Source organism: Brienomyrus brachyistius, chromosome 5 (assembly GCF_023856365.1).
Source record: "Brienomyrus brachyistius isolate T26 chromosome 5, BBRACH_0.4, whole genome shotgun sequence".
Lineage (NCBI taxonomy): Eukaryota > Metazoa > Chordata > Actinopteri > Osteoglossiformes > Mormyridae > Brienomyrus > Brienomyrus brachyistius.
In genome coordinates this window covers 2154668-2179527 of record NC_064537.1, presented here as the reverse complement: position 1 = coordinate 2179527, position 24860 = coordinate 2154668, and the positions used below count along the sequence as shown (strand labels likewise).

Below are 24860 nucleotides of genomic sequence, written 5' to 3'. Positions count from 1 at the left end.
GCCGCCGGCTTCTCTGGGACTGAACTCATTTAAGATGGACTGAGGCAAAATAGAAAACTGTCCTGTGGTCTGATGAATTAAAATTTCCAGTTCTCCTTGGAAATCATGGAGGCCGCGTCCTCCTGGCTAAAGAGGAGAAGGAACATCCAGCTTGTTATTAGCAGACAGTTCAAAAGCCGGCATCCATGATGGTATGGGGGGGCATTAGTGCCCATGGCTTGGGTAGCCTGCACATCTGGGAAGGCGCCACTAATGCTGAATGACATATACAGGTTTTGGAGCAACACATGCTGCCATCCAGACGTCTTTTTCTGAGGAGGCCTGATATATTTCAGTAAGACGATGCCCAACTGCATTCTGTGCATATTACAGCAGCATGGCTGTATAGTAGAGTAGCCTTCTAGACTGGCCTGCCTGCAGTCCTGACCTGTCACCCATTCAAAATACGCACATGGCATCTGGGTCACTAGCCAGTTAAGCTACACTATATTGCCAAAGTATCAAGACACCTGCCTTTATACACATATGAACTTTAATGACATCCCATTCTTAATACATAGGCTTCCAATGCTGCAGCACTAAGAGTTCCTTTCACTGGAACTAAGGGGCCAAGCCCAACCCCTGTAAGACCCTAACCCCACACCATAATCCCCCTCCACCACACTTCAATGCAGTCAGGCAAGTACCGTTCTGCTGGCAACCGTCAAACCCAAACTTGTCCATCGGATTGCCAGACAGAGAAGTGTGATTTACCACTCCAGAGAACACGTCTTCTCTCTCAGAGAAGTTCTCTACACAATGTTCTTGAGGTAATCTGAAGGCCACATGAAGTTTGGAGGTCTGTAGCTATTGACTCTGCAGACAGTTGGCGATTCTACACACTGTGCGCCTCAGCATGCGTTGTCCCAGCTCTGTGATTTCACGTGACCTACCACTACATGGCTGAGTGGCTGCTGTTCCCAATGATTTCCACTATATGCTTCCCTATAATAGCACTAACAGTTGACCGTGGAATATTTAGTAGTGAGGAAATTTCACGAATGGATTTATTGCAGGGGGTGCAGTGGTTAGCATTGTTGCTCCACACATCTGGGACCCAGGTTTGAGTCTCCGCCTGGGTCACATGTGTGTGGAGTTTGCATGTTCTCCCCATGTCATCGTGGGGTTTCCTCCGGGTACTCCGGTTTCCCCCCACAGTCCAAAAACCAGCTGAGGCTAATTGGACTTGCTAAATTGCCTGTAGGAGTGTGTGTGTGTGAATGGTGTGTGAGTGTGCCCTGCGATGGGCTGGCCCCCCCATCCTGGGTTGTTCCCTGCCTCGTGCCCATTGCTTCCGGGATAGGCTCCGGACCCCCCGCGACCCAGTAGGATAAGCGGGTCGGAAAATGGATGGATGGATGGATTATAAACCTAAAATTGGCTACATTAAAAGCGTTTGGGTAGTTTGCAAACCCTCCAGACTATTTATGAGGTAATAAAACATGTAAGTGTGTGTGCACGTGTGTGCAGATTTCTTGAAAATCTCATGCTAACCAGCTAACCAAAGTTTGCAACCCTGCTTTGTAACTGTGTTTAAAGTGGCTGCTAGCTAACATTAGGCATCTGCTTACATCAGGGCAAGGGAGGTGCAGTAATACTTCTGTTACCTGAGCAAATATTTCATTCACTCAGGCATTTAAGTGACACTGGAGTCTGCATTGTAATAGGGTCCACTACAACTATGCTTAATGACTGTGTAACTGAACTTAGATAATTGAAAAAAAATGTATATTAGCCTAAATGATAGATCCATAAATTTCCTAGATTGATATTGAATAGGACACATTTTTAAAAACAATTAATTTTTTTATATATATTTGTACTACTGTATTAATACTGTGATGCTACTCCTGCGGCTTATCAGCTGGTTGAGTTAGTTCACTGTCTGTTTATTCTCTGTCCATAATGATTTATTTTTCCTGACAGACAGCAGAGTTATTCACCAAGCAGAGAAAGAGCACAACAACCTGAGAAAAGAGAGAGACCAGCTTCTGCTGAATTACAGCCTGCAGACTGTAGAGAGAGACCAGCTACTGCTGAATTACAGCTTGCAGACGGCAGAGAGAGACCAGCTACTCATGAAGCTTGATAAATGCAACAAGAGTGAGTAATCCGTTTAATTAAATAAAATATGTAAATGTAAATCCAAGGGGAGGCAATACAAAATGATACATTAAGATATCTTAAAAGAACAAAAATATTTGAAATCTTTACTCTCTGTGTGCGCACATACATAAGCTATAACTTATCTGAGTTTTTGAACAAACCCATAAGTTCAGTCACAGTCATCTTCACAGCCAGACTGTGTCTTTGAACCGTAGGTTACATCTGTCCATTGGAGTGGAGGCGATTCAAATGCAGCTGTTACTCCATATCCATTGAGGAGAAGACCTGGAGTGACAGCCGACAGGCCTGTATGCAGTCAGGAGCCGACCTGGCGATCATCAACAGCAGAGAGGAGCAGGTGAGATAATGCAGAGTTTAACAGTATTCATCTTTGTGCACCCCGTAATGAACTGGCATCCCATCCAAGGTGTAGCCCTGCCTTATGCCCTGTGATGGACTGGCATCCCATCCAAGGTGTAGCCCTGCCTTATGCCCTCTGATGGACTGGCATCCCATCCAAGGTGTAGCCCCGCCTTATGCCCTGTGATGGACTGGCATCCCATCCAAGGTGTAGCCCCGCCTTATACCCTGTGATGGACTGGCATCCCATCCAAGGTGTAGCCCCGCCTTATACCCTGTGATGGACTGGCATCCCATCCAAGGTGTAGCCCCGCCTTATGCCCTGAGATAGACTGGCATCCCATCGAAGGTGTAGCCCCGCCTTATGCCCTGTGATGGACTGGCATCCCATCCAAGGTGTAGGCCCGCCTTATACCCTGTGATGGACTGGCATCCCATCCAAGGTGTAGCCCTGCCTTATGCCCTATGATGGACTGGCATCCCATCCAAGGTGTAGGCCCGCCTTATACCCTGTGATGGACTGGCATCCCATCCAAGGTTTAGCCCTGCCTTATGCCCTGTGATGGACTGGCATCCCATCCAAGGTGTAGCCCTGCCTTATGCCTTGTGATGGACTGGCATCCCATCCAAGGTGTAGCCCTGCCTAATGCCCTGTGATGGACTGGCATCCCATCCAAGGTGTAGCCCTGCCTAATGCCCTGTGATGGACTGGCATCCCATCCAAGGTGTAGCCCTCCCTAATACCCTGTGATGGACTGGCATCCCATCCAAGGTGTAGCCCTGCCTTATGCCCTGTGATGGACTGGCATCCCATCCAAGGTGTAGCCCTGCCTTATGCCCTGTGATGGACTGGCATCCCATCCAAGGTGTAGCCCTGCCTTATGCCCTGTGATGGACTGGCATCCCATCCAAGGTGTAGCCCTGCCTTATACCCTGTGATGGACTGGCATCCCATCCAAGGTGTAGCCGTGCCTTATGCCCTGTGATGGACTGACATCCCATCCAAGGTGTAGCCCTGCCTTATGCCCTGTGATGGACTGGCATCCCATCCAAGGTGTAGCCCCGCCTTATGCCCTGTGATGGACTGGCATCCCATCCAAGGTGTAGCCCCGCCTTATGCCCTGTGATGGACTGGCATCCCATCCAAGGTGTAGCCGTGCCTTATGCCCTGTGATGGACTGGCATCCCATCCAAGGTGTAGCCCTCCCTAATACCCTGTGATGGACTGGCATCCCATCCAAGGTGTAGCCCCGCCTTATGCCCTGTGATGGACTGGCATCCCATCCAAGGTGTAGCCGTGCCTTATGCCCTGTGATGGACTGGCATCCCATCCAAGGTGTAGCCCCGCCTTATGCCCTGTGATGGACTGGCATCCCATCCAAGGTGTAGCCCTCCCTAATAGCCTGTGATGGACTGGCATCCCATCCAAGGTGTAGCCCTGCCTTATGCCCTGTGATGGACTGGCATCCCATCCAAGGTGTAGCCCTGCCTTATACCCTATGATGGACTGGCATCCCATCCAAGGTGTAGCCCTGCCTTATGCCCTGTGATGGACTGGCATCCCATCCAAGGTGTAGCCCTGCCTTATGCCCTGTGATGGACTGGCATCCAATCCAAGGTGTAGCCCTGCCTTATGCCCTGTGATGGACTGGCATCCCATCCAAGGTGTAGCCCCGCCTTATGCCCTGTGATGGACTGGCATCCCATCCAAGGTGTAGCCCTGCTTTAAAATTCACCCATTCATACAGACTGTGGTAGAACATCACCTCTGGCTTTTTGTCCATAACTTCTGCTCTTGAAGTGATTTGCCTGTGGCTGGTCAATTAGCTACCAGGACCAACCAGAGGCAGAGAATTATGTATATTCAAAGGTCACCTTTACTTTCTCAGAATAAATAACTTTCCTAAAATGACCATTCATTCATTGTAGTATTTCTTGAACTGTAGGAGTTTATGAACAGCATTCCTGGAGATTTCTGGATCGGTCTGAGTGATACTGAGAGAGAAGGAACCTGGAAATGGGTGGATGGAACAACAATTCCTGTAGAGAAAGGGTAAGACCAGCCTGAGCACAATTACAGAGGGACCCAGAGAGAAAGGGTAAGACCAGCCTGAGCACAATTACAGAGAGACCTAGAGAGAAAGGGTAAGACCAGCCTGAGCACAATTACAGATAGACCTAGAGAGAAAGGGTAAGACCAGCCTGAGCACAATTACAGAGAGACCCAGAGAGAAAGGGTAAGACCAGCCTGAGCACAATTACAGAGAGACCCAGAGAGAAAGGGTAAGACCAGCCTGAGCACAATTACAGAGAGACCCAGAGAGAAAGGGTAAGACCAGCCTGAGCACAATTACAGAGAGACCCAGAGAGAAAGGGTAAGACCAGCCTGAGCACAATTACAGAGAGACCTAGAGAGAAAGGGTAAGACCAGCCTGAGCACAATTACAGAGAGACCCAGAGAGAAAGGGTAAGACCAGCCTGAGCACAATTACAGAGAGACCCAGAGAGAAAGGGTAAGACCAGCCTGAGCACAATTACAGAGAGACCCAGAGAGAAAGGGTAAGACCAGCCTGAGCACAATTACAGAGAGACATAGAGAGAAAGGCCATGATCAGCATAAGTACACAGACAGACAGTGAGTGATCTCATTCATCAATGTCACACTGATAGAATTATCTGAATAGTTCTGAATTTTAAATCCTTCTCCAAACAGCAGTCATACTGTACAGTGTACAGTGGTAACCAGTACTCCATAATATTGTAGCGCTGGGGGGGGGGGGGGCATCAGGCAGCATAATGTAATTAGCTGTGTGTAGCTATTGTGTTCTTTTTGTATTGTAACGTAATGTCTTGCATAGTGCTTGATGTTACGTATTGTATATGATGTGTATACAGTATGTGCCCACCGCATGTTGATGGAGCAGCAGGGACAGTCAGCCCAGTGGGCAGAATATGTAGGTGGGCGAGTGAGTTGGTGCTTGATAGCTGTGTTCGGTCCATTTGGGGGCTCGCAATGAAATTGCACTTTGCTTTAAATAAACTGCCTGGTCTCATTCCTGCTGCTGTAATGCCTGCGTCTGCCAAGTGCTGCAGTTCAGTTAACGCCTTTACATTACAGAAACCAGCCTAACCACTGTTCCCTACCAGCGTTGTCAACTCTCACACATCTGGTGTGACATTCACACGTTCAGCCTTTGACATAAATACGGAAGCAGCATCAAAGTGCGCATTAAATATATGATCTGTGCAAATTCCAAAACACCTTTAATAAATCACTTCTTACCCAATCTATATTTCCCAAATTTTCATGCAACATTAATGATGTGCACTTTGACAATATTTCCGAGTGAATGTGTCGTGAACCATACAAAATGTGCGCATCAAAATGTCACTTTTGAGCGTGTTAAGGCAAAAACGGTAACACATTTTGAGCCTTTTGATACAGGAAGTCCTGTATCTCTCTGCAAAAGAGACACTGGACGTCCTGGAGGCGGAGCCAGCGCCCGTGTGACACTTATTTACTAGTCAGTCAGTACAGACTTTAGACTTATTTTTGTTGTTTAGTTTACAGCAGTGTGGTTATATCAATTCTGTAAAATAACCAATTAACACACAAACGGGATAAACCAAATGAACACTACATACAACTAAACACAAAAACACAGCTAAACCCCAACTCCCCCCTCTTGCCATGGCAGCGCATGGTTCAGTCCGGCTCCAGGAGTTTTTCCCTTTTAAGAGTCCTCCACCCTCAGCCACACCTTTATACCAACCAGGAGAGGACCAACCCCTACAACCAAAGTAACTACAAAAATCAAAAGATTAATTAGGCAAAACACTGCATATAACCCGACAATGTCAGTATGTGCACTGCATATAAAATATAAAGAATCAAGCAAATCAACTGTAAACTATGCACTGGTATTCCAAATAAAGCAGTTTGGTTAAAGAAAATGTACAAGTAAGGAGCTGGAATGCTTGAGATCTTACTCTGTGTGGCTCTAGCCATCACAGTTGTGAACTTTCATTTTTAAACATTGCAATGCTTGTTAAGTTTTGTTTCCTATAACAGAATACACAATGTTCTAGTAAAACAACCCCCCCCCCCCACTGCTGAGAATTTTATCGCCCAAATTTCTAAGTATCTGAACTGTATTGAAAATCAAAGTTGATTAGGAAAATACCTCCTACTGTGGTATAATGTCCGTAAAGTATGACGATGTGCAAAAGGTTTATCTCAACCCAGCTGAGATGTGAGGATTACATCTGTATAACTTGTGACGTTGATATTAATATCGCACATCACTGAGCCCAACTTAGAATTTTTCTTGTACTGTAACGTTGCATTGTCACTTGCTATCTCCAGATACTGGCTGTCGGGCATGAGGCAGCCTGACGACCACAATGGAAATGAAGATTGTGTGCATCAGAGGACAACAGATTCTGATCCCGGGTGGAATGACCTTCCATGCAGTCATACTCTGAAATGGATTTGTGAATCCGTACCCTGGTGTTAACCCACATATTAATGATCGCTCACTGTTCACTATCGACAGAGTCAAGGTGAAATTAAGTTTCCTGCTTTTTTGGCTTCAAAGTCTCTACCAGCTAAAATAGGAAAACCAAAATTCTGCTTGTTTTTGTGTAGTTGAGAGACTGTTGCTCTTTTTATTTCCTATAATCCGCTTTTTAAATACCATGTGTAATACGCACAGCTAGCAGTCATGTTAGCATATTAGGGAGCCTCCATTCATACTGCTGAAAATGCAGGTTATTGTGAAATTACGACTAAGTTCAAAGACCTGCTCAATTAATACCGAGTTCCGAAATAAAAATACCTGATACCTGCTCTGCTTCATCTCTCTTTCAAAATACATACACACAGTTATAGAAAATGAGGAAGTGGTTCCAATTAACCGCTCATTTGTCATGTCCTGCCTTGTCTGGTCCTCCTCTCTCCTCCCTGCTGTGATTCTAATAAGCCATACCTGGTGTTCATTAGTCTTCTCTCTTGTTCCAGCCCTTATGTGATTCACTCCAGCTGCCTTCTGCTTCCCAGTTCCATTATTGAGGTTGTGTGTCCCATTTGTTCGCTCTCTACTCTCCGTTTTGATCCTGTTTCTTTCCAGTCCTGTTCGTCCTGCTTAATAAACCTTCCTTTGTTTGCCCCGCTACCAGCTCCTGTGTTCTCCCTTCTGCTTGCACATGACAGTATGATAGAACTCCTCTGATGACCTAATGACCGTCCCCTGGATCCTTTCGAGCTCCGCATCGCAGTGTGTGTGTGTGTGTTTTTACTTCCTGCCGTGATCCAGAGATGGTTCCCCACTCTTATCTTGCCTACCCTCCAGAGCGGCTACCAGTGCATGCTGAAGAATCCGGCTGCTCAGAGGGACCGGCTCCTTCAGCTGGGGGTTGGCTGGGGAGCTCACTCTGGACCTAACCACACTGTTGATAGTGTATGAGGAAGAATCCCGCTCCCTCACTGCAGCCACACTCCTCACTTTAGCCACACCCCTAATTACAGCCACACTCCTCACTTTAGCCACACCCCTAATTACAGCCACACTCCTCACTTTAGCCACACCCCCTTATTACAGCCACACTCCTCACTTTAGCCACACCCCCTTATTACAGCCACACTCCTCACTTTAGCCACACCCCATAATTACAGCCACACTCCTCACTTTAGCCACACTCCCAATTACAGCCACACTCCTCACTTTAGCCACACCCCCTAATTACAGCCACACTCCTCACTTTAGCCACACACCCTAATTACAGCCACACTCCTCACTTTAGCCACACCCCCTAATTACAGCCACACTCCTCACTTTAGCCACACACCCTAATTACAACCGCACTCTTCACTTTAGCCACACACCCTTATTACAGGCACACCCCTGTATTACAGCCACACCCCTCACTTTAGCCACACCCTCTTATTACCACCACACCCCTGTATTACAGCCACACCCCCTCACTGTGGCCATGACCTCACAACCGCCCTCCTTCACTGGTGTTCTAATAGCTGTTTCATGTTCCACTTTTGATTTTGTCTAATTGCCCTATCTACTTAATGGATCTAGCCAGTTCCCTCCATGTGAGGAATTGTTGATCTCATGCAGAACTACTGAGCTTTCTTGATGGCTGCTTCTCCCCAGGTTCCTGGCTCTGGTTTCCTGGTCCCTGTGTGGTTCAGTGTAAATCAGACTCCCGATCCCCGACACCAAACCCTTTCTCTCTCCGCTCTGCCCTGTACCTGCTGCCCCCCCAGGACCGACCCTCTGGGTTTCGGGCTTCTGCTTCTCATCTTGGATATCTGTCTGCTTTGCCACCAGGTCCTGGGTCCCCCAGCTGTTTCATCACATACCGCTGCTTTATATGAAATACCATGCGAAACTGAATATCAGTCTATAAACCTTTCCATATAAATACATTGCATCTGGAAGTGCTAATCCTAGTATTTCCAAAAGAGATTTTGGAAACAAGAGATGGAACAAGTAACTGGGCGTACTCACACTTGGCTCAGTTGTCTTGTACCGTGCCCAAGTACCACTGTCCCCCCTCCCCACGCCCCTGCTGGACTGCGCTCACATTGCACTTAACGATCCTGTCCTGAGCATACATTTTGTGTTCAAGAAAAGAGCTATAGCACAGCAGAATGGAGTTCATGATTAATGTCTTTATTTTGTGGCTGATTTGGAATCATTCTGGGCGCGATGACACACGGTCCCTTGGATTTATTGATTACGCAACACAGTGATTTTTATTTATTTGTTCTGGAGGTGTAAGAAGATTTTAACAAACATCTCATCATCAAAACATCACAGAGTTTTGTGTGTTACATCCAGATGTTCCTGGATACTCTCGTCTGCCACATTTTCCAGGAAACGCCGTTCCACTGCCATAGATCAAAGTGATCCCTTTGCTGCAGTGTTTGTTAAAGATTTGTCGCTACCCGATCTATACAGCCTACCCGATATGTACAGCCTACCCGATATGTACAGCCTACCTGATATGTACAGCCTATCCGATCTGTATAGCCTATCTGATCTGCTGCTTCCGGGTCCTGTTCACATCTAGTGCACATGTGCACAAGGAAGTGGTGAGCTTCATGTCACGTGGAAGCAGTGAGCAGAGTGGTTTCACATCATTCTGGAGGAATCAGTTGAGGCGTGTCATCCTTAAGCTGGGTGAACCCAGTACAGCATCCATATAGGTGGGGCAGCCCGTCCCCCTCAAGCTTCTCCAAATCACTGTCACTCAGTGGGTCTAGGAGCGGGTTGTACAAGGACAACCATGGAGGGGGGACGAGAGGTTCAGACACCGAGAGGAGGCTGAGAGCAGAGGAAAGAGTACAGGCAGCCATGCAGAGTTCAAGAGGCTCCTAGGGATAGCTGCGAGGTAGTTTGTGGAGAGAAGAGGCAAAAGGACAAAAGAACCCATCTGTAATCATGCTTTTGGCCCTGCTAGTATAATAATAATAATAATAATAATAATAATGTTACATCCATATAACTCCTATATAGCACCCAGCAAACCAAAGGTCGCTTTACAAGGAGAAGAAAATAAAAAGGGCTCCGGTTGGTGTGTTTATGGGTCAGGTATGTCTCACATAATGTACAACAGAAAGCTGTCTCTCCGCAGAGTCGCTTGGCTGTGACTAAGTTCTCGGTGGCAGTGAAAAAGTGACACGGGAGTCGCAACTACAACTTGCAAGCTACATTTTCAGCGAGATATTTTTAACACATTGACACATTGTGGTCACATGCTAATTTCTCAGATTTAAGGTAGTATTGGCTAAATGTAAGTTTTTTGCATTTCTAACTTTTTCATAGCAGTTACTGTTTTTTTTATAAAATAGAGTTTTCCTTTATGGGGACCAGGAAACCGGTCCCCATAAAGGAAAAAAAATCTGATATTTATCACGTTATTGGGACATTGTGTCCCCATAAGGATACACAGAAAAGCTGGGATTTGCAGCCTCAATCCTAGAGGTGTGAGGCTATTGAACCTCATCACTCCATAAAAGATTTCTAGTATTTTAAAAAATATTTTAAGCATATATCTTTTTAAGATAAACCATGTAAAAACATAAAAATCTATTCGCTGAACCCTCGTCATTTCCTTGTAAGGTCTCAGGAGGTTTTTAGCGTCACACTCACTGTGCAAAACGGAACAAGAGAGGCACAGAGAGACTCTACTGCATACATACTGAACTTTGGGGTCACAGACATGGAGGCAGAGGAGAACATTTACGCCAATGTAGGCAACACCATGGACGAGATAGAGAAGCGGAGGAGAAGAACGCAAGGCCCAGGTCAGAACGCATGAAGCTCACACAATCAAACAGGCACTGAGATATGCATCCACATAAAACAACACATACACCTGCCACCAAACAGGCAAGATAAACACACACAATCACAAAGGCGTTAACAAACACTGTGTTTTTCTTAAAAATTGAACGCAGAATAAATCAGTTTTTTCCTATGTTGGCAATTTGCATTTGTGTCTTTTTATTCCTTCTAGAAAATTCTGTTCTAAACTGCTTCATGACAAACTTTCTGCATGAGTGTGCTAATAATATATTTTAAAGGAGTGACAAAGGGAATAAAGGCAGGATATTTAAACGAAGATTTACAGTACAGTAACAACCTTTCAGTTGAGATTATTCTGCAGTTAAACTACAGTTAACAAAATAAGTGAAGCAGCCACATAAATCATCTATGCAAGAAAAAATGGCAAAAAATAGAGAACTGAAAGGGGGCGGCTTCCCATGTTCGCAAGGGTTTTCGCCAGGGGCTCCAGTTTTCTCTCACGGTCCAAAAGCGTGCAGCATACGTTGATTGGTGAGTCTAAACTGGCATTGTAGTTCTGTGAGTGTGTGCGCCCTGCAGTGTGTTGGCAACTGCCCAGGGTTGGTTCCCACCTGTGCCCATTTTTCCCAGGATAGGCTCCAGTCCACCCGCGACCCCAGCTGGGATTCAGCGTTTTCAGAAAATGGAGGGATGGATGAATAGAGAACTGAGAAATGAACTGTGGTCATGATTTTAACGGTTTCTGAAACTCTGTCGCAGAATATTGATTTAACTTAAACAGCATTTTATGGAAGATGCTGACTACAAACCAATATTTTCCTTATTGTCAAATATGGCTCAATTGTCATAGTGAAACATACTGCCAAAGTCAGTCTTTATCATTAAACCTTTAAGTAACACAATTCCTTTGCTCAATGTGAAAGCATGTCTGTCCCCAGGATCTGAGTCTGCAGGGAGACGAGACCACAGACCGGCTGCAGTGTGTCTGGGGCTGCTGTGTTTCCTGCTGCTGTCAGCCGTCACAGCGCTGGCTGTTTACCGTGAGTCTGTTAATACTGTGATATTACTGCTAATGTTCATAAACAGGGTAAGTTAGCTCACTGTCTGTCTACTGTGAGTCTGTTAATACTGTGACATTACTGCTAATGTTCATAAACAGGGTAAGTTAGCTCACTGTCTGTCTACTGTGAGTCTGTTAATACTGTGAAATTACTGCTAATGTTCATAAACAGGGTAAGTTAGCTCACTGTCTTGTCTACTGTGAGTCTGATAATACTGTGATATTACTGCTAATGTTCATAAACAGGGTAATTTAGCTCACTGTCTGTCTACTGTGATTCTGTTAATACTGTGATATTACTGCTAGTGTCTATCAACTGGGAAGTGGCCAGATCTCTGTAGGTGGTAATGATCACTCTGATGGCTGCCATACTCAGGGAGTAGCTGTTGCTACAGTGATGGGCTCCTCTCAATGATGCCCAATGTCACTCCTTTCAACAAGGGTATCATGAGACACTCTCTGGGTGTCTTGTCTATTGTCTCAGTGTATACTTTGACCACGGTGAATGGTCAAAGGGAGGGAGATATTTCATTCTCAACTTCACTCAGTGGCTGATGCGTGCCCACAAGGTAAAACTCCCCTGGTCGTCAGGGACTCCAGTGTGGCCACTGGCACTTACAGGGCTGGCTACGAGGATTGTGTCGGTTCTCATGGGTCTTGAGGCTTGAGGCTGATCCTTCGATTAGCTGCGAACCACCCAATCATGCTGGGATGCACAGCCGGTGACTCAGCTGAGGGTAAGGAAGGCCACAGGGATCTGTGGTATCCGGGGTGAACTTCTCCAGGCTGGTGGTAAGGCTGTCCTCCTGGTATCGCAGGCAACCTTTGCTTCCATTTGGGAGTCAGGTGTCATCCTGACTGACTCGAATATTAGGCTTCTTGTCCCCATTTGGAAAGGGAAGGGTGATCCCAGGATTGCGGCAACTACAGGGGGATAACACTGCTTTTGATGCTGGGTAAGGTCCTTGTAAGGGTCATCCTCAACAGGATCCATGATCGCTTGCTTGCCTACCAGCAAACAGAGCAGGCTGCTTTTACACCTAAGAAGTCTACCATCGACTACATCCTGGCCCTCAGGGTTCTCATTGAGCACAAATGTGAATATCGGCAGGGTTTCTTTCAGACTTTGTCAGTTCCTGTAAAGTGTTCAACAGAGACGATTGAGCTGCCTTATGGAACATCCTGAGACTTCATGGGATCCCCCCAAAGTTGCTTGATGTCATGGCCGGCCTGAACACTGGTACTGTGAGTACTGGGCAGAGTGGAGGCAGCACAACTGCGTTCTTCCCAGTTGATTCTTGGGTTCTTCAGGGGTGTGTTCTTCTTCCTACTCTGTTCAGTGCTTGCATGGACTGGGTCTTGGGCAGGGTCGTGGGGTCTAGAGGCTGTGGGGCATTTGTTGGTCAAGAAAGATTCACTGATCTTGACTTTGCTGATGATGCTGTGATCTTCATGGAGTCAATGGAGGATGTGATTGGAGATCTGAGTTTGAACTTGATACATTTTGTTTGGTACTAACGCGTAGCAGCTAATCGAGCTAAGCACTACAAACCTGTACAATACATCATTTTAACCAAATCGCAAAGATAGTGGTGTTCAGTCCAACCTAAGAATATCTGAGAGAAGTGCTTACAGCTTTAGCACATTTGAAATTCTTGTTCTTAGTCTTGCTGGCTCATCTCCTTGTTGTTCTTAACCACCAATCACCATTGTTATTGTATATAGACCACCTGGGGCTTGTACTACGAAGCGGGATTACTGGTTTATTGGGGTAACCTGTCGGATTTAAGGTAGTCTGGGCAAAATGTAAGCGAATGAATATGAAGTCCGATAAGCCAGTAACCCCGCTTCGTAGTGCAGGCCCCTGATCCCTAACCACCAATCACCATTGTTATTGTGTATAGACTGCCTGCTCCCTAACCACCAATCACCATTGTTATTGTGTATAGACTTCCTGCTCCCTAACCACCAATCACCATTGTTATTGTGTATAGACTTCCTGGTCCCTAACCACCAATCACCATTGTTATTGTGTATAGACTGCCTGGTCCCTAACCACCAATCACCATTGTAATTGTGTATAGACTGCCTGGTCCCTAACCACCAATCACCATTCTTATTGTGTATAGACTGCCTGCTCCCTAACCACCAATCACCATTGTTATTGTGTATAGACTTCCTGCTCCCTAACCACCAATCACCAATGTTATTGTGTATAGACTGCCTGGTCCCTAACCACCAATCACCATTGTCATTGTGTATAGACTGCCTGGTCCCTAACCACCAATCACCATTGTCATTGTGTAGAGACTTCCTGGTCCCTAACCACCAATCACCATTGTTATTGTGTATAGACTGCCTGGTCCCTAACCACCAATCACCATTGTTATTGTGTATAGACTGTCTGGTCCCTAACCACCAATCACCATTGTTATTGTGTATAGACTGCCTGGTCTCTAACCACCAATCACCATTGTTATTGTGTATAGACTTCCTGGTCCCTAACCACCAATCACCATTGTTATTGTGTATAGACTTCCTGGTCCCTAACCACCAATCACCATTGTCACTGTGTATAGATTTCCTGGTCCCTAACCACCAATCACCATTGTCACTGTGTATAGATTTCCTGGTCCCTAACCACCAATCACCATTGTCACTGTGTATAGATTTCCTGGTCCCTAACCACCAATCACCATTGTCACTGTGTATAGATTTCCTGGTCCCTAACCACCAATCACCATTGTTATTGTGTATAGATCATCTGTTCCATACAGTAATTCTCTTTTGCATATTTTTTAACAATCCTGTTGGTCACTACTGAGAAAGCCGTGATTGCTGGTGATTTTCATATTCACATGGAGAATGACAGGGATCCTTTAACAAGGATTTACTGCTGTAGTAGAAAAATTATAAATTAACCTCTATGATAACATATAGAGTCACTTACAATAACAGTCTGGACCTCTCAGTTTGGTGAGTAAAGAAAATCTCTTTTATTCTAGCAACTCAGCAAAGTGCTCCCGTCACACTCTGGCACTCGGTACCAAGTCACCCGGAGCTCACAGAGCAACCAGCTGATAAACCATAACTCCCAATTCACAATAAGGACTTCTAAGTCCTGATTGGTCACGAAACACCAACAAACCGAGCTCAAACGTATAACAAACACAATTCTCCTGCTCTATTGGTTCACCTTGGTAGCAAAGTAAATCCACCCATCTTGCTCAATTTACCGGAATCTGTCTCAGTTTCTAGACTCTACTTGATATATGTATATAGATATTGATCATATGACATTGAATCACTGTTAATGTTCGGGTGTTCCATTGATTAATGATTAACACATTGACGTATTGGCATTGAATCACTGCAAATACATGATTAACATATGATTAATATGATTAACATGATTACTTATACATTTGCACTACCGCGTAACATATAGTATATTGTCTACTGCAACTATTTTTTTAAGCTATAACTCTTGGCCTTCCTGCAGGTGGTTTCTCCCCCCCCCCCCCCCCCCCCCCCGCTCTGCTGTCTGCCTCTCCATGGTCCGATCTTTCTTAAGGGTTTGCGACACTAACCACATGCAACTATCATGAAGCAAGGTCACACAGTTTTCAAAACAATCTCTTCTTGCCTGTTAGGAATGGCTGAGAGGCCAGAGGCTTCAGGAACCAGAGAAGGCCATGTAGTTCCAAAAGGTGCAAAAATGTATTATCCTCTCGCACAAGAGGGAACCAATACAAAGTATTAACAAAACAAAACAAAACAATCACCCAAAACAGGCTATATCCCGACAGCCTCTGGATCCATAACAACTCCTCCCTTTAGCACCTTCTCCGGGGTTTATATAGATTCCAACCCCTCCCCTTGGGACAATTAATCTAACAATTATCTTCCTCGATACAATACATCCCACATACACAGTTCTAAAATATACCATCCAAAACCACAATTTTATTCAGATTTATTCATAATACCAACAAGGACTAAAATATCAGTTTTATTGTAATGTGTAAAAATCCCCCCCCCCCCCCCACAATTGCAATGGTACAATCCATGCACAATCTTGGTCCAAATCCATAGTGGCAGGGAAATACCAAAATGACACTCCTAAGATATCAGCATCCTCACCATCACTATACTTAACTTTATAAAATGTTGGCCAATTAATATTAACACACAGTAACATGCGGTAACATAACAATATTGTCGGGATCCAATCCATGACATTGCCTAAGGCCTAAGACATAACAGACCCAATATTCCTCCCCTCCCAGGCCTACCAATGTCCAATTTTGCTTCCACGCTGTTATGTTTGTGGATTTACTGCTATTCTTGACTTTGTAGGTGTATGTCAGAATGTAGTGGGACCTATTACCGCTTGCAAATGAACATTGATTTGCCTCTGATTTGTTGCCGATTGCTAAAAACTTTTGGTAAGCAGAATATTGAGGCAAAGGTCATATAGTGTGAATTTAGCATTAGTTATTTTTTTATGCTGCTCTGAACTTCCTGGCAAAAACACATACTTTGATGATATGGTCTAAAATGAGTTAGCATGTTGGATGCGTTTCCAGAAAAATCCAAGTGCGATATAACAGTGTCAACAGCCATTGTAGTATTATCGACTAATCATTCTCTCTCTTTAGTGTTGGCATAATTTATTGGGAAGCCAAAATGTTCCCAAACTCCTGATTTATGTGATGTGAGAGGGTCCTTGTGCTTTCCAGCACTAGCATTATCCAATTCAAAGCCACAATTACTATAATGTTCTCCATGTTGAACATCTACTTGTGAATTTAGATTTCACATGTCAAGAAATTCATTCATTGGTTTCATTGTGTGTTCCAAACAAATGTTGCAATCGAAAGGCACGTGATGAATACATGTACCCCTACAGCCCTTGAAGATCTGAAATGCTCTTCAGCATAATCTGTTTGAAAATTGCATTACATTTTGAATCGGCAAACATATATTGATATACAGTAATACCGTTATGGGGGTCACTACCGATTCCCATCCCTGCTGTTAATAATACTGTGATATTACTGATAGTGTCCATCAGCTGGGTGAATTAGGTCACTGTCTGTCCACTGTGAGTCTGTTAATACTGTGATATTACTGATAGTGTCCATCAGCTGGGTGAATTAGGTCACTGTCTGTCCACTGTGAGTCTGTTAATACTGTGATATTACTGATAGTGTCCATCAGCTGGGTGAATTAGGTCACTGTCTGTCCACTGTGAGTCTGTTAATACTGTGATATTACTGATAGTGTCCATCAGGTGGGTGAATTAGGTCACTGTCTGCTTGTTTGTGACCCTTATTTCTGTGTTATTGCTAGTATCAATTACGGGACTTAGACCATTGATCAATTTACATGTTTCAGTAAATTTCATAATGGTCTGTATTTCCTGACAGATAGCAGAGTTACTCACCAGGCAGGGATGGAGCACAACAACCTGAGAAAAGAGAGAGACCAGCTACTGCTGAATTACAGTCTGCAGACAGCAGAGAGAGACCAGCTACTGCTGAATTACAGCCTGCAGACAGCAGAGAGAGACCAGCTACTGCTGAATTACAGCCTGCAGACTGCAGAGAGAGACCAGCTACTGCTGAATTACAGCCTGCAGACTGCAGAGAGAGACCAGCTACATATGAAGCTTGATAAATGCTGCAACAATAGTGAGTAACAATAGTTTGTTAAATTTTAGGAAGACCCAAATATAAAGTTATGCATTTGGATATGCTAAAAGTACAATTACATTGAGGGGATCAAATGTCCTCTACAGTGTGATAAAAAAACCTGTTATTTTGACGTTAAAATATTTGTGAATGCAATCAAATAACAAAAAATGCCCAAAGTCTCCTATTATCTTTGGTTACTTATGGTTAAGGTTAGGGCTGGGTAGGGCTTAAGGCCATCATGTTAGATTAGATTTTTCACTATAGAAATGAATGAAGAGTCCCCACAAAGATATAATTAAAAAGCTTTCTGTGTGTGTGTGTGTGTGTGTGTATGTGTGTGTGTGTGTATGTGTATGTGTGTGTGTGTGTGTGTATGTGTGTGTGTGTATGTGTGTGTGTGTGTGTGTGTGTGTGTGTATGTGTGTGTGTGTGTATGTGTGTGTGTGTGTGTGTGTGTGTGTATGTGTGTGTGTGTGTATGTGTGTGTGTGTATGTGTGTGTGTGTATGTAGGCACATACATAAGCTATGACTTATCTGGGGTTCTCAGCAAACTCATACTGACAGTCACAGCCATCTTCAAGGCCAAGCTGTGTTTCTGGACTGCAGATGGTGGCTGTCCATCCGGCTGGAGGAGACTCAGCACAAGCTGTTACTCTATTTCCACTGAGGAGAAAACCTGGAGTGACAGCCGACAGGCCTGTATGCAGTCAGGTGCCGACCTGGCGATCATCAGCAGCAGAGAGGAGCAGGTGAGATAAATACAGGGTTTAGCGATATTTATATTTGTGTGCCCTGTGATGGACTGGCATCCCATCCAAGGTGTAGCCCCGCCTTATACCCTATGATGGACTGGAATCCCATCCAAGGTGTAGCCCTACTTAATGCCCTGTGATGGACTGGCATCCCAATGTAAATGTTAGTCATTTCATTCTAGTACGTTATAAATAGTCAATAAACAGAAAATTCAGTTTTGAATGCAGACTAAAACCTCTAGTGTTTTGTTCAAAACATCGTCTCTTGAAGTGATTTGTACCTGATTAGTTGCCATGACAAACCAGAGGCGAAGAATCAGCTATTTACGGTCCAATGTCTTTTCCACTTTCTCCAAATAAATAACTTTCAAAGGCAACTTTCACTAATTATAATATTTATTTAACTTCAGGACTTTTTTGAAGGTCAGTTTGGATATTTCTGGATCGGTCTTAGTGACACTGAGAGAGAAGGAACCTGGAAATGGGTGGATGGAACAACAATTCCTGTAGAGAAAGGGTAAGACCAGCCTGAGCACAATTACAGAGATACCTAGAGAGAAAGGGTAAGACCAGCCTGAGCACAATTACAGAGAGACCTAGAGAGAAAGGGCAGGACCAGCCTGAGCACAATTACAGAGAGACCTAGAGAGAAAGGGTAAGACCAGCCTGAGCACAATTACAGAGAGACCTAGAGAGAAAGGGTAAGACCAACCTGAGCACAATTACAGAGAGACCTAGAGAGAAACGGCAAGACCAGCCTGAGCACAATTACAGAGAGACCTAGAGAGAAAGGGTAAGACCAGCCTGAGCACAATTACAGAGAGACCTAGAGAGAAAGGGTAAGACCAGCCTGAGCACAATTAGAGAGAGACCTAGAGAGAAAGGGTAAGACCAGCCTGAGCACAATTACAGAGAGACCTAGAGAGAAAGGGTAAGACCAGCCTGAGCACAATTACAGAGAGACCTAGAGAGAAAGGGTAAGACCAGCCTGAGCACAATTACAGAGAGACCTAGAGAGAAAGGGTAAGACCAACCTGAGCACAATTACAGAGAGACCTAGAGAGAAAGGGTAAGACCAGCCTGAGCACAATTACAGAGAGACCTAGAGAGAAAGGGTAAGACCAGCCTGAGCACAATTACAGAGAGACCTAGAGAGAAAGGGTAAGACCAGCCTGAGCACAATTACAGAGAGACCTAGAGAGAAAGGGTAAGACCAGCCTGAGCACAATTACAGAGAGACGTAGAGAGAAAGGGTAAGACAAGCCTGAGCACAATTACAGAGAGACGTAGAGAGAAAGGGTAAGACCAACCTGAGCACAATTACAGAGAGACCTAGAGAGAAAGGGTAAGACCAGCCTGAGCACAATTACAGAGAGACCTAGAGAGAAAGGGTAAGACCAGCCTGAGCACAATTAGAGAGAGACCTAGAGAGAAAGGGTAAGACCAGCCTGAGCACAATTACAGAGAGACCTAGAGAGAAAGGGTAAGACCAGCCTGAGCACAATTACAGAGAGACCTAGAGAGAAAGGGTAAGACCAGCCTGAGCACAATTACAGAGAGACCTAGAGAGAAAGGGTAAGACCAACCTGAGCACAATTACAGAGAGACCTAGAGAGAAAGGGTAAGACCAGCCTGAGCACAATTACAGAGAGACCTAGAGAGAAAGGGTAAGACCAGCCTGAGCACAATTACAGAGAGACCTAGAGAGAAAGGGTAAGACCAGCCTGAGCACAATTACAGAGAGACCTAGAGAGAAAGGGTAAGACCAGCCTGAGCACAATTACAGAGAGACGTAGAGAGAAAGGGTAAGACAAGCCTGAGCACAATTACAGAGAGACGTAGAGAGAAAGGGTAAGACCAGCCTGAGCACAATTACAGAGAGACCTAGAGGCATAGACTAGGTTCCCCCACATTATTGTAGCATCCTTTAAACTACATAGTGCAGTAATGTAGTATGTACTCCATAGGCTATTACACTCTTCAAATTTAACAGTACAGTACTCTAAGCACTGCTTCCTACTAACATCCCCAGAACTGTTGCATTCTTTACATTATAGTACAGTTCTGTAATATCTCTGCCACCCTGCTGTAATTGCTACTTATAACTGACAATGTTAACTACTATTAAATAACAAATGATTGTATTGCAAACTGTGGAGGTCAGATAACCATTACCACTGTCTCCAGGTTCTGGCGAGCAAATCCTCCGCAGCCTGATAACTACGAAGATAATGAAGACTGCGTGGAGTTCAGTACCGTGTATTCTGTTCCTTTTCAGAGGTGGAACGACCGTCCATGTGAGGATAATATAAAATGGATTTGTGAATCCGCAACCAGCTGTTAACCCACAAATGGAGGGTCTCTCCATCACTCACTGCTGGCTATAGATGGACAGTCAGGCTGAAATGTTTATTTTCATTGCTGTTGAGAAGAAGTAGTTTAATCTTTGCTCTTCTGCAGCAAGAAGAAAAGTTTTTTTAAATGTTTATGTGCTTTTCTGTTATATCCCATAATACTTTTTATTCAAATTTAATATTGTAGATTATGGTTTATTTTGAGCGATTATCTTTATTCATATGCTATTATCGTCATTTATGTTTTTTAGAACTTTTTATGCTCTTTTATACCACTTTATCAGACGCACCGACTTGCTATTGGGTAAGACGCTCTTCTGCTTCTGTATGTGGTTGATCATATGACCATGACTATCATAAAGCTTATGTGTTTAGAGACGCCCTCCTGCACGTCACTGCTGTACTGAGTGGTGGACATAGTCAGTTTTCTCTTCTTCATTTTGTAATAAAAGGTCAGGGTTCACAGCAGATCTACAACTGAATGATAAAGCCTTTTTCCTCTTGCCCCCCCCCCCCACATAAACACCCCCCCCCCCCCGCCATTGGTGCACAGCTCAATTTTTTCTGTGCAACATCCAGCCAACATATAAACTACGTTTAATCACTTTTATGCCTCACACGGTTGTAAATTGCAAAATAAATTGAATAAAGTAAAATGAAAAACACCTCTGTCTCTTTCCTAACAAATCCACAGTCAGAGATATTGTGCCAAAGTCTGGGTCACATTAAGTCCAGCTGTTCTCCTTTCTCATTAACACAGTGTACCTACTTCCATACACCTATATCCCATAATACAGGGTGGTATGTGGCTCAGCAGGTTAGACCTCAGTACCTGTCTGTCATGAGCTACACTGCATGGACCGAGGAAGCAGGTGAAGGAAATAAAAACTGGGGTAAAAAGGGATTTAATAGAGAGATGTAGAGACATACGAAACAAAAATCACCATAACAACACAATGACAGAACTAGGGAAACATACTCTCACGTGGACTTAAATACACAAGACTAACTGAAAATAACAAGAAACAGCTGATGACATTGGGATATCACACGAGGTTAACGAGGGGGGCGTGGCACACGGAAGGATCATACGAGCAGGTCATGCCACTGTCACTGGAAGTTCCCTGGTTCCAGTCCTGTCCTCAGCAGAATAGTTACTTCTGCATTGGGTCCTTGACTAAGGCCCTTAACCCTGAAAAAAAGCTCCAGGAACCTTCAAAGCCAAGTTTGACTATCAAATATACATACAGGGCCATGCATACAGGAGGAATTCCCTCTGAGGCCATTCCACATGCTGTCATTGTCATGCCCTCCCTACCTGCCCCTCCCGTTTTCTCCCTGTTATGCATTTGTCTCCTTACCTCTCATTCCAGCCCTTGTGTGATTCACTCCAGCTGCCTCTCGTTTGCCCCCACATTATTCTTTGTATAAAAGTGCTTACCGGTCTTGACATTTACGTCAATCCTGATCGTAGTTTTCTGTCCTCCCTGTTTTGATCCCCTGTGATCCTGTTTGTTCTCCATTTGAATGCAACCCTGTTTATTGGCCTCAACTCCTGTTCCTGTGTTCCGATCTCACATTATATGAGACTCATGTTATAGCCTCAGATGAAAATGGATTTTAACAAAAACGCAGAAGTATTCAGTCTCCACGAGTAAATATGTGGTGGAGCCCCCCTTCCCAGCAGCAAGTCTTTTGGGGTTTGTCTCTCCTGACTTTGCACATCTAGGGACTGCAATTTTTGCCCATTCTTATTGGTAAAACTAATCTCTTAGGCTTTGATATGTTACAGAACCTTTTAAACTAGCTGTTATTACACCTGTTCTAAAGAAACCAAATCTTGAACTTAGTGTTTTAGGAAACTATAGACCTATCTCAAATCTTCCTTTCATTTCAAAGATCCTGGAAAAGTTTCTGTTCAACAGCTGTCTTCTTTCTTACAGAAAAATAATGCTAATGAATTATACCAGTCTGGCTTTAGACAAAACCACAGCACAGAAACAGCTTCAGTCAAAGTAGTGAATGATTTGCTTATGGCTTCTGACAGTGGCTGTACATCTTTGTTGATAGTCCTAGTTTTTAACTGCAGCATTCGGTACTGTGGACCATAAGATCCCCTTGGAGCGGCTAGAGTCTATGGTTGGCTTTAAGAGGAGAGCTCTCTCTTGGTTTCACTCCTATTTACAGTATCAGTTTGTCCACGTGAACAATGAATCTTCCAAGATCACCGACGTCGGACATGGTGTCCCACAGGGATCAGTGCTAGGCTCACAGTTCACGTTACATGTGCTGCCACTTTGTAACATTATTAGAAATCATGGTGTTGGGTTTCATTGATTTGCAGGTGATGCACAGTTGTATACATCTGTTATGCCAGGTGGTGCATCTCTCGGTTATATCACTGTTTAATAAGTATCCGGTACTGGATGGCAAAAAAAAATCCTTATGTTAAGCCCAGAAATAACTTAAGAACTGTTAATTGGCTCCACGGCTGCTCAAAATAGGTTTGACAACCACAACCTCAGTGATCTTCCTACCCAACCTAACACAGTGGTCAGAGATCTCGGTGTTCTGGTTGATTTATATTTATGCATCGATGCTCACATAAGAAGTATTACTAGAACTGCCTTCTACCATATATGGAACACAGCCAAGCTTCGGAAGATACTCTCCTTACATGATACAGAAAAACTCGGAATGCTGGTGTCAACCCACATATGAATGATCACTCACTGTTCACAATAAACTGTCAAGGTGAAATTAGGTTTCTCTTTTTTTTGTGGAAATGTACCAACAAATCTGTCGATGTCTGTATATAAACACAGCTGCAAACACAACTCAGTGAGGTTAATTCAATCCACACCCAGACACAACCAAGCAGGGGCTAATTAAATTCAGACACAGAGACAAACATGCCACTAAAATAATGAAATTAAGTTTATAATTAAAAGGGAATATGCACTGACCTCTAAGATTCAGAATACTGTGCCTCTAGCACACTGAGGACTGTCCATTGCACATAATAATACAAGGTGTAACATCAGCCAACTGTCTAATTATTTAATGCTAAAGTCTGTCTGTTTTCTTGTCTTTTCTGAGGAAACACAGCGATGGAGATATTTGAGGAGAGGAAATGACTCATCAGACCGATGTACGAGACCCTGGGCAGGAAATCTTGTGTCGACACAAACCCAGTGCTGCTTTGAACCCTCCGCTGGGGAGACAAACCCGGTGCAGTTTTGAACCCTCCGCTGGGGAGACAAACCCGGTGCTGCTTTGAACCCTCCACTGGGGACACAAACCCAGTGGTGCTTTGAACCCTCCGCTGGGGAGACAAACCCGGTGCAGCTTTGAACCCTCCACTGGGGACACAAACCCGGTGCTGCTTTAAACCCTCCACTGGGGACACAAACCCAGTGGTGCTTTGAACCCTCCGCTGGGGACACAAACCCAGTGCTGCTTTGAACCCTCCACTGGGGACACAAACCCGGTGCTGCTTTGAACCCTCCGCTGGGGAGACAAACCCGGTGCTGCTTTGAACCCTCCACTGGGGACACAAACCCAGTGCTGCTTTGAACCCTCCGCTGGGGACACAAACCCGGTGCTGCTTTGAACCCTCCACTGGGGACACAAACCCAGTGCTGCTTTGAACCCTCCACTGGGGACACAAACCCAGTGCTGCTTTGAACCCTCCGCTGGGGAGACAAACCCGGTGCAGTTTTGAACCCTCCGCTGGGGACACAAACCCGGTGCTGCTTTGAACCCTCCGCTGGGGACACAAACCCGGTGCTGCTTTGAACCCTCCACTGGGGACACAAACCCAGTGCTGCTTTGAACCCTCCACTGGGGACACAAACCCAGTGCTGCTTTGAACCCTCCGCTGGGGTGACAAACCCGGTGCAGTTTTGAACCCTCCGCTGGGGACACAAACCCGGTGCTGCTTTGAACCCTCCACTGAGGACACAAACCCAGTGCTGCTTTGAACCCTCCACTGGGGACACAAACCCGGTGCTGCTTTGAACCCTCCACTGGGGACACAAACCCGGTGCAGTTTTGAACCCTCCGCTGGGGACACAAACCCGGTGCTGCTTTGAACCCTCCGCTGGGGACACAAACCCGGTGCTGCTTTGAACCCTCCACTGGGGACACAAACCCAGTGCTGCTT

The 24860-nt window shown here is 44.9% G+C and overlaps 1 protein-coding gene across 1 annotated transcript in view; it reads left to right on the top strand.

Moving 5' to 3' along the window:
• Positions 1-21219, top strand: part of LOC125742315 (CD209 antigen-like protein B) — a 58502-nt gene extending 37283 nt beyond the window's left edge. The window contains exons 9-10 of the mRNA XM_049014222.1: positions 4452-4558; positions 20529-21219. Coding sequence (XP_048870179.1) covers positions 4452-4558; positions 20529-20685 — 264 coding nt within the window. The 3' untranslated portion in view covers positions 20686-21219. The remainder of the gene's footprint in view (positions 1-4451; positions 4559-20528) is intronic.
• Positions 21220-24860: the final 3641 nt, after the last annotated feature.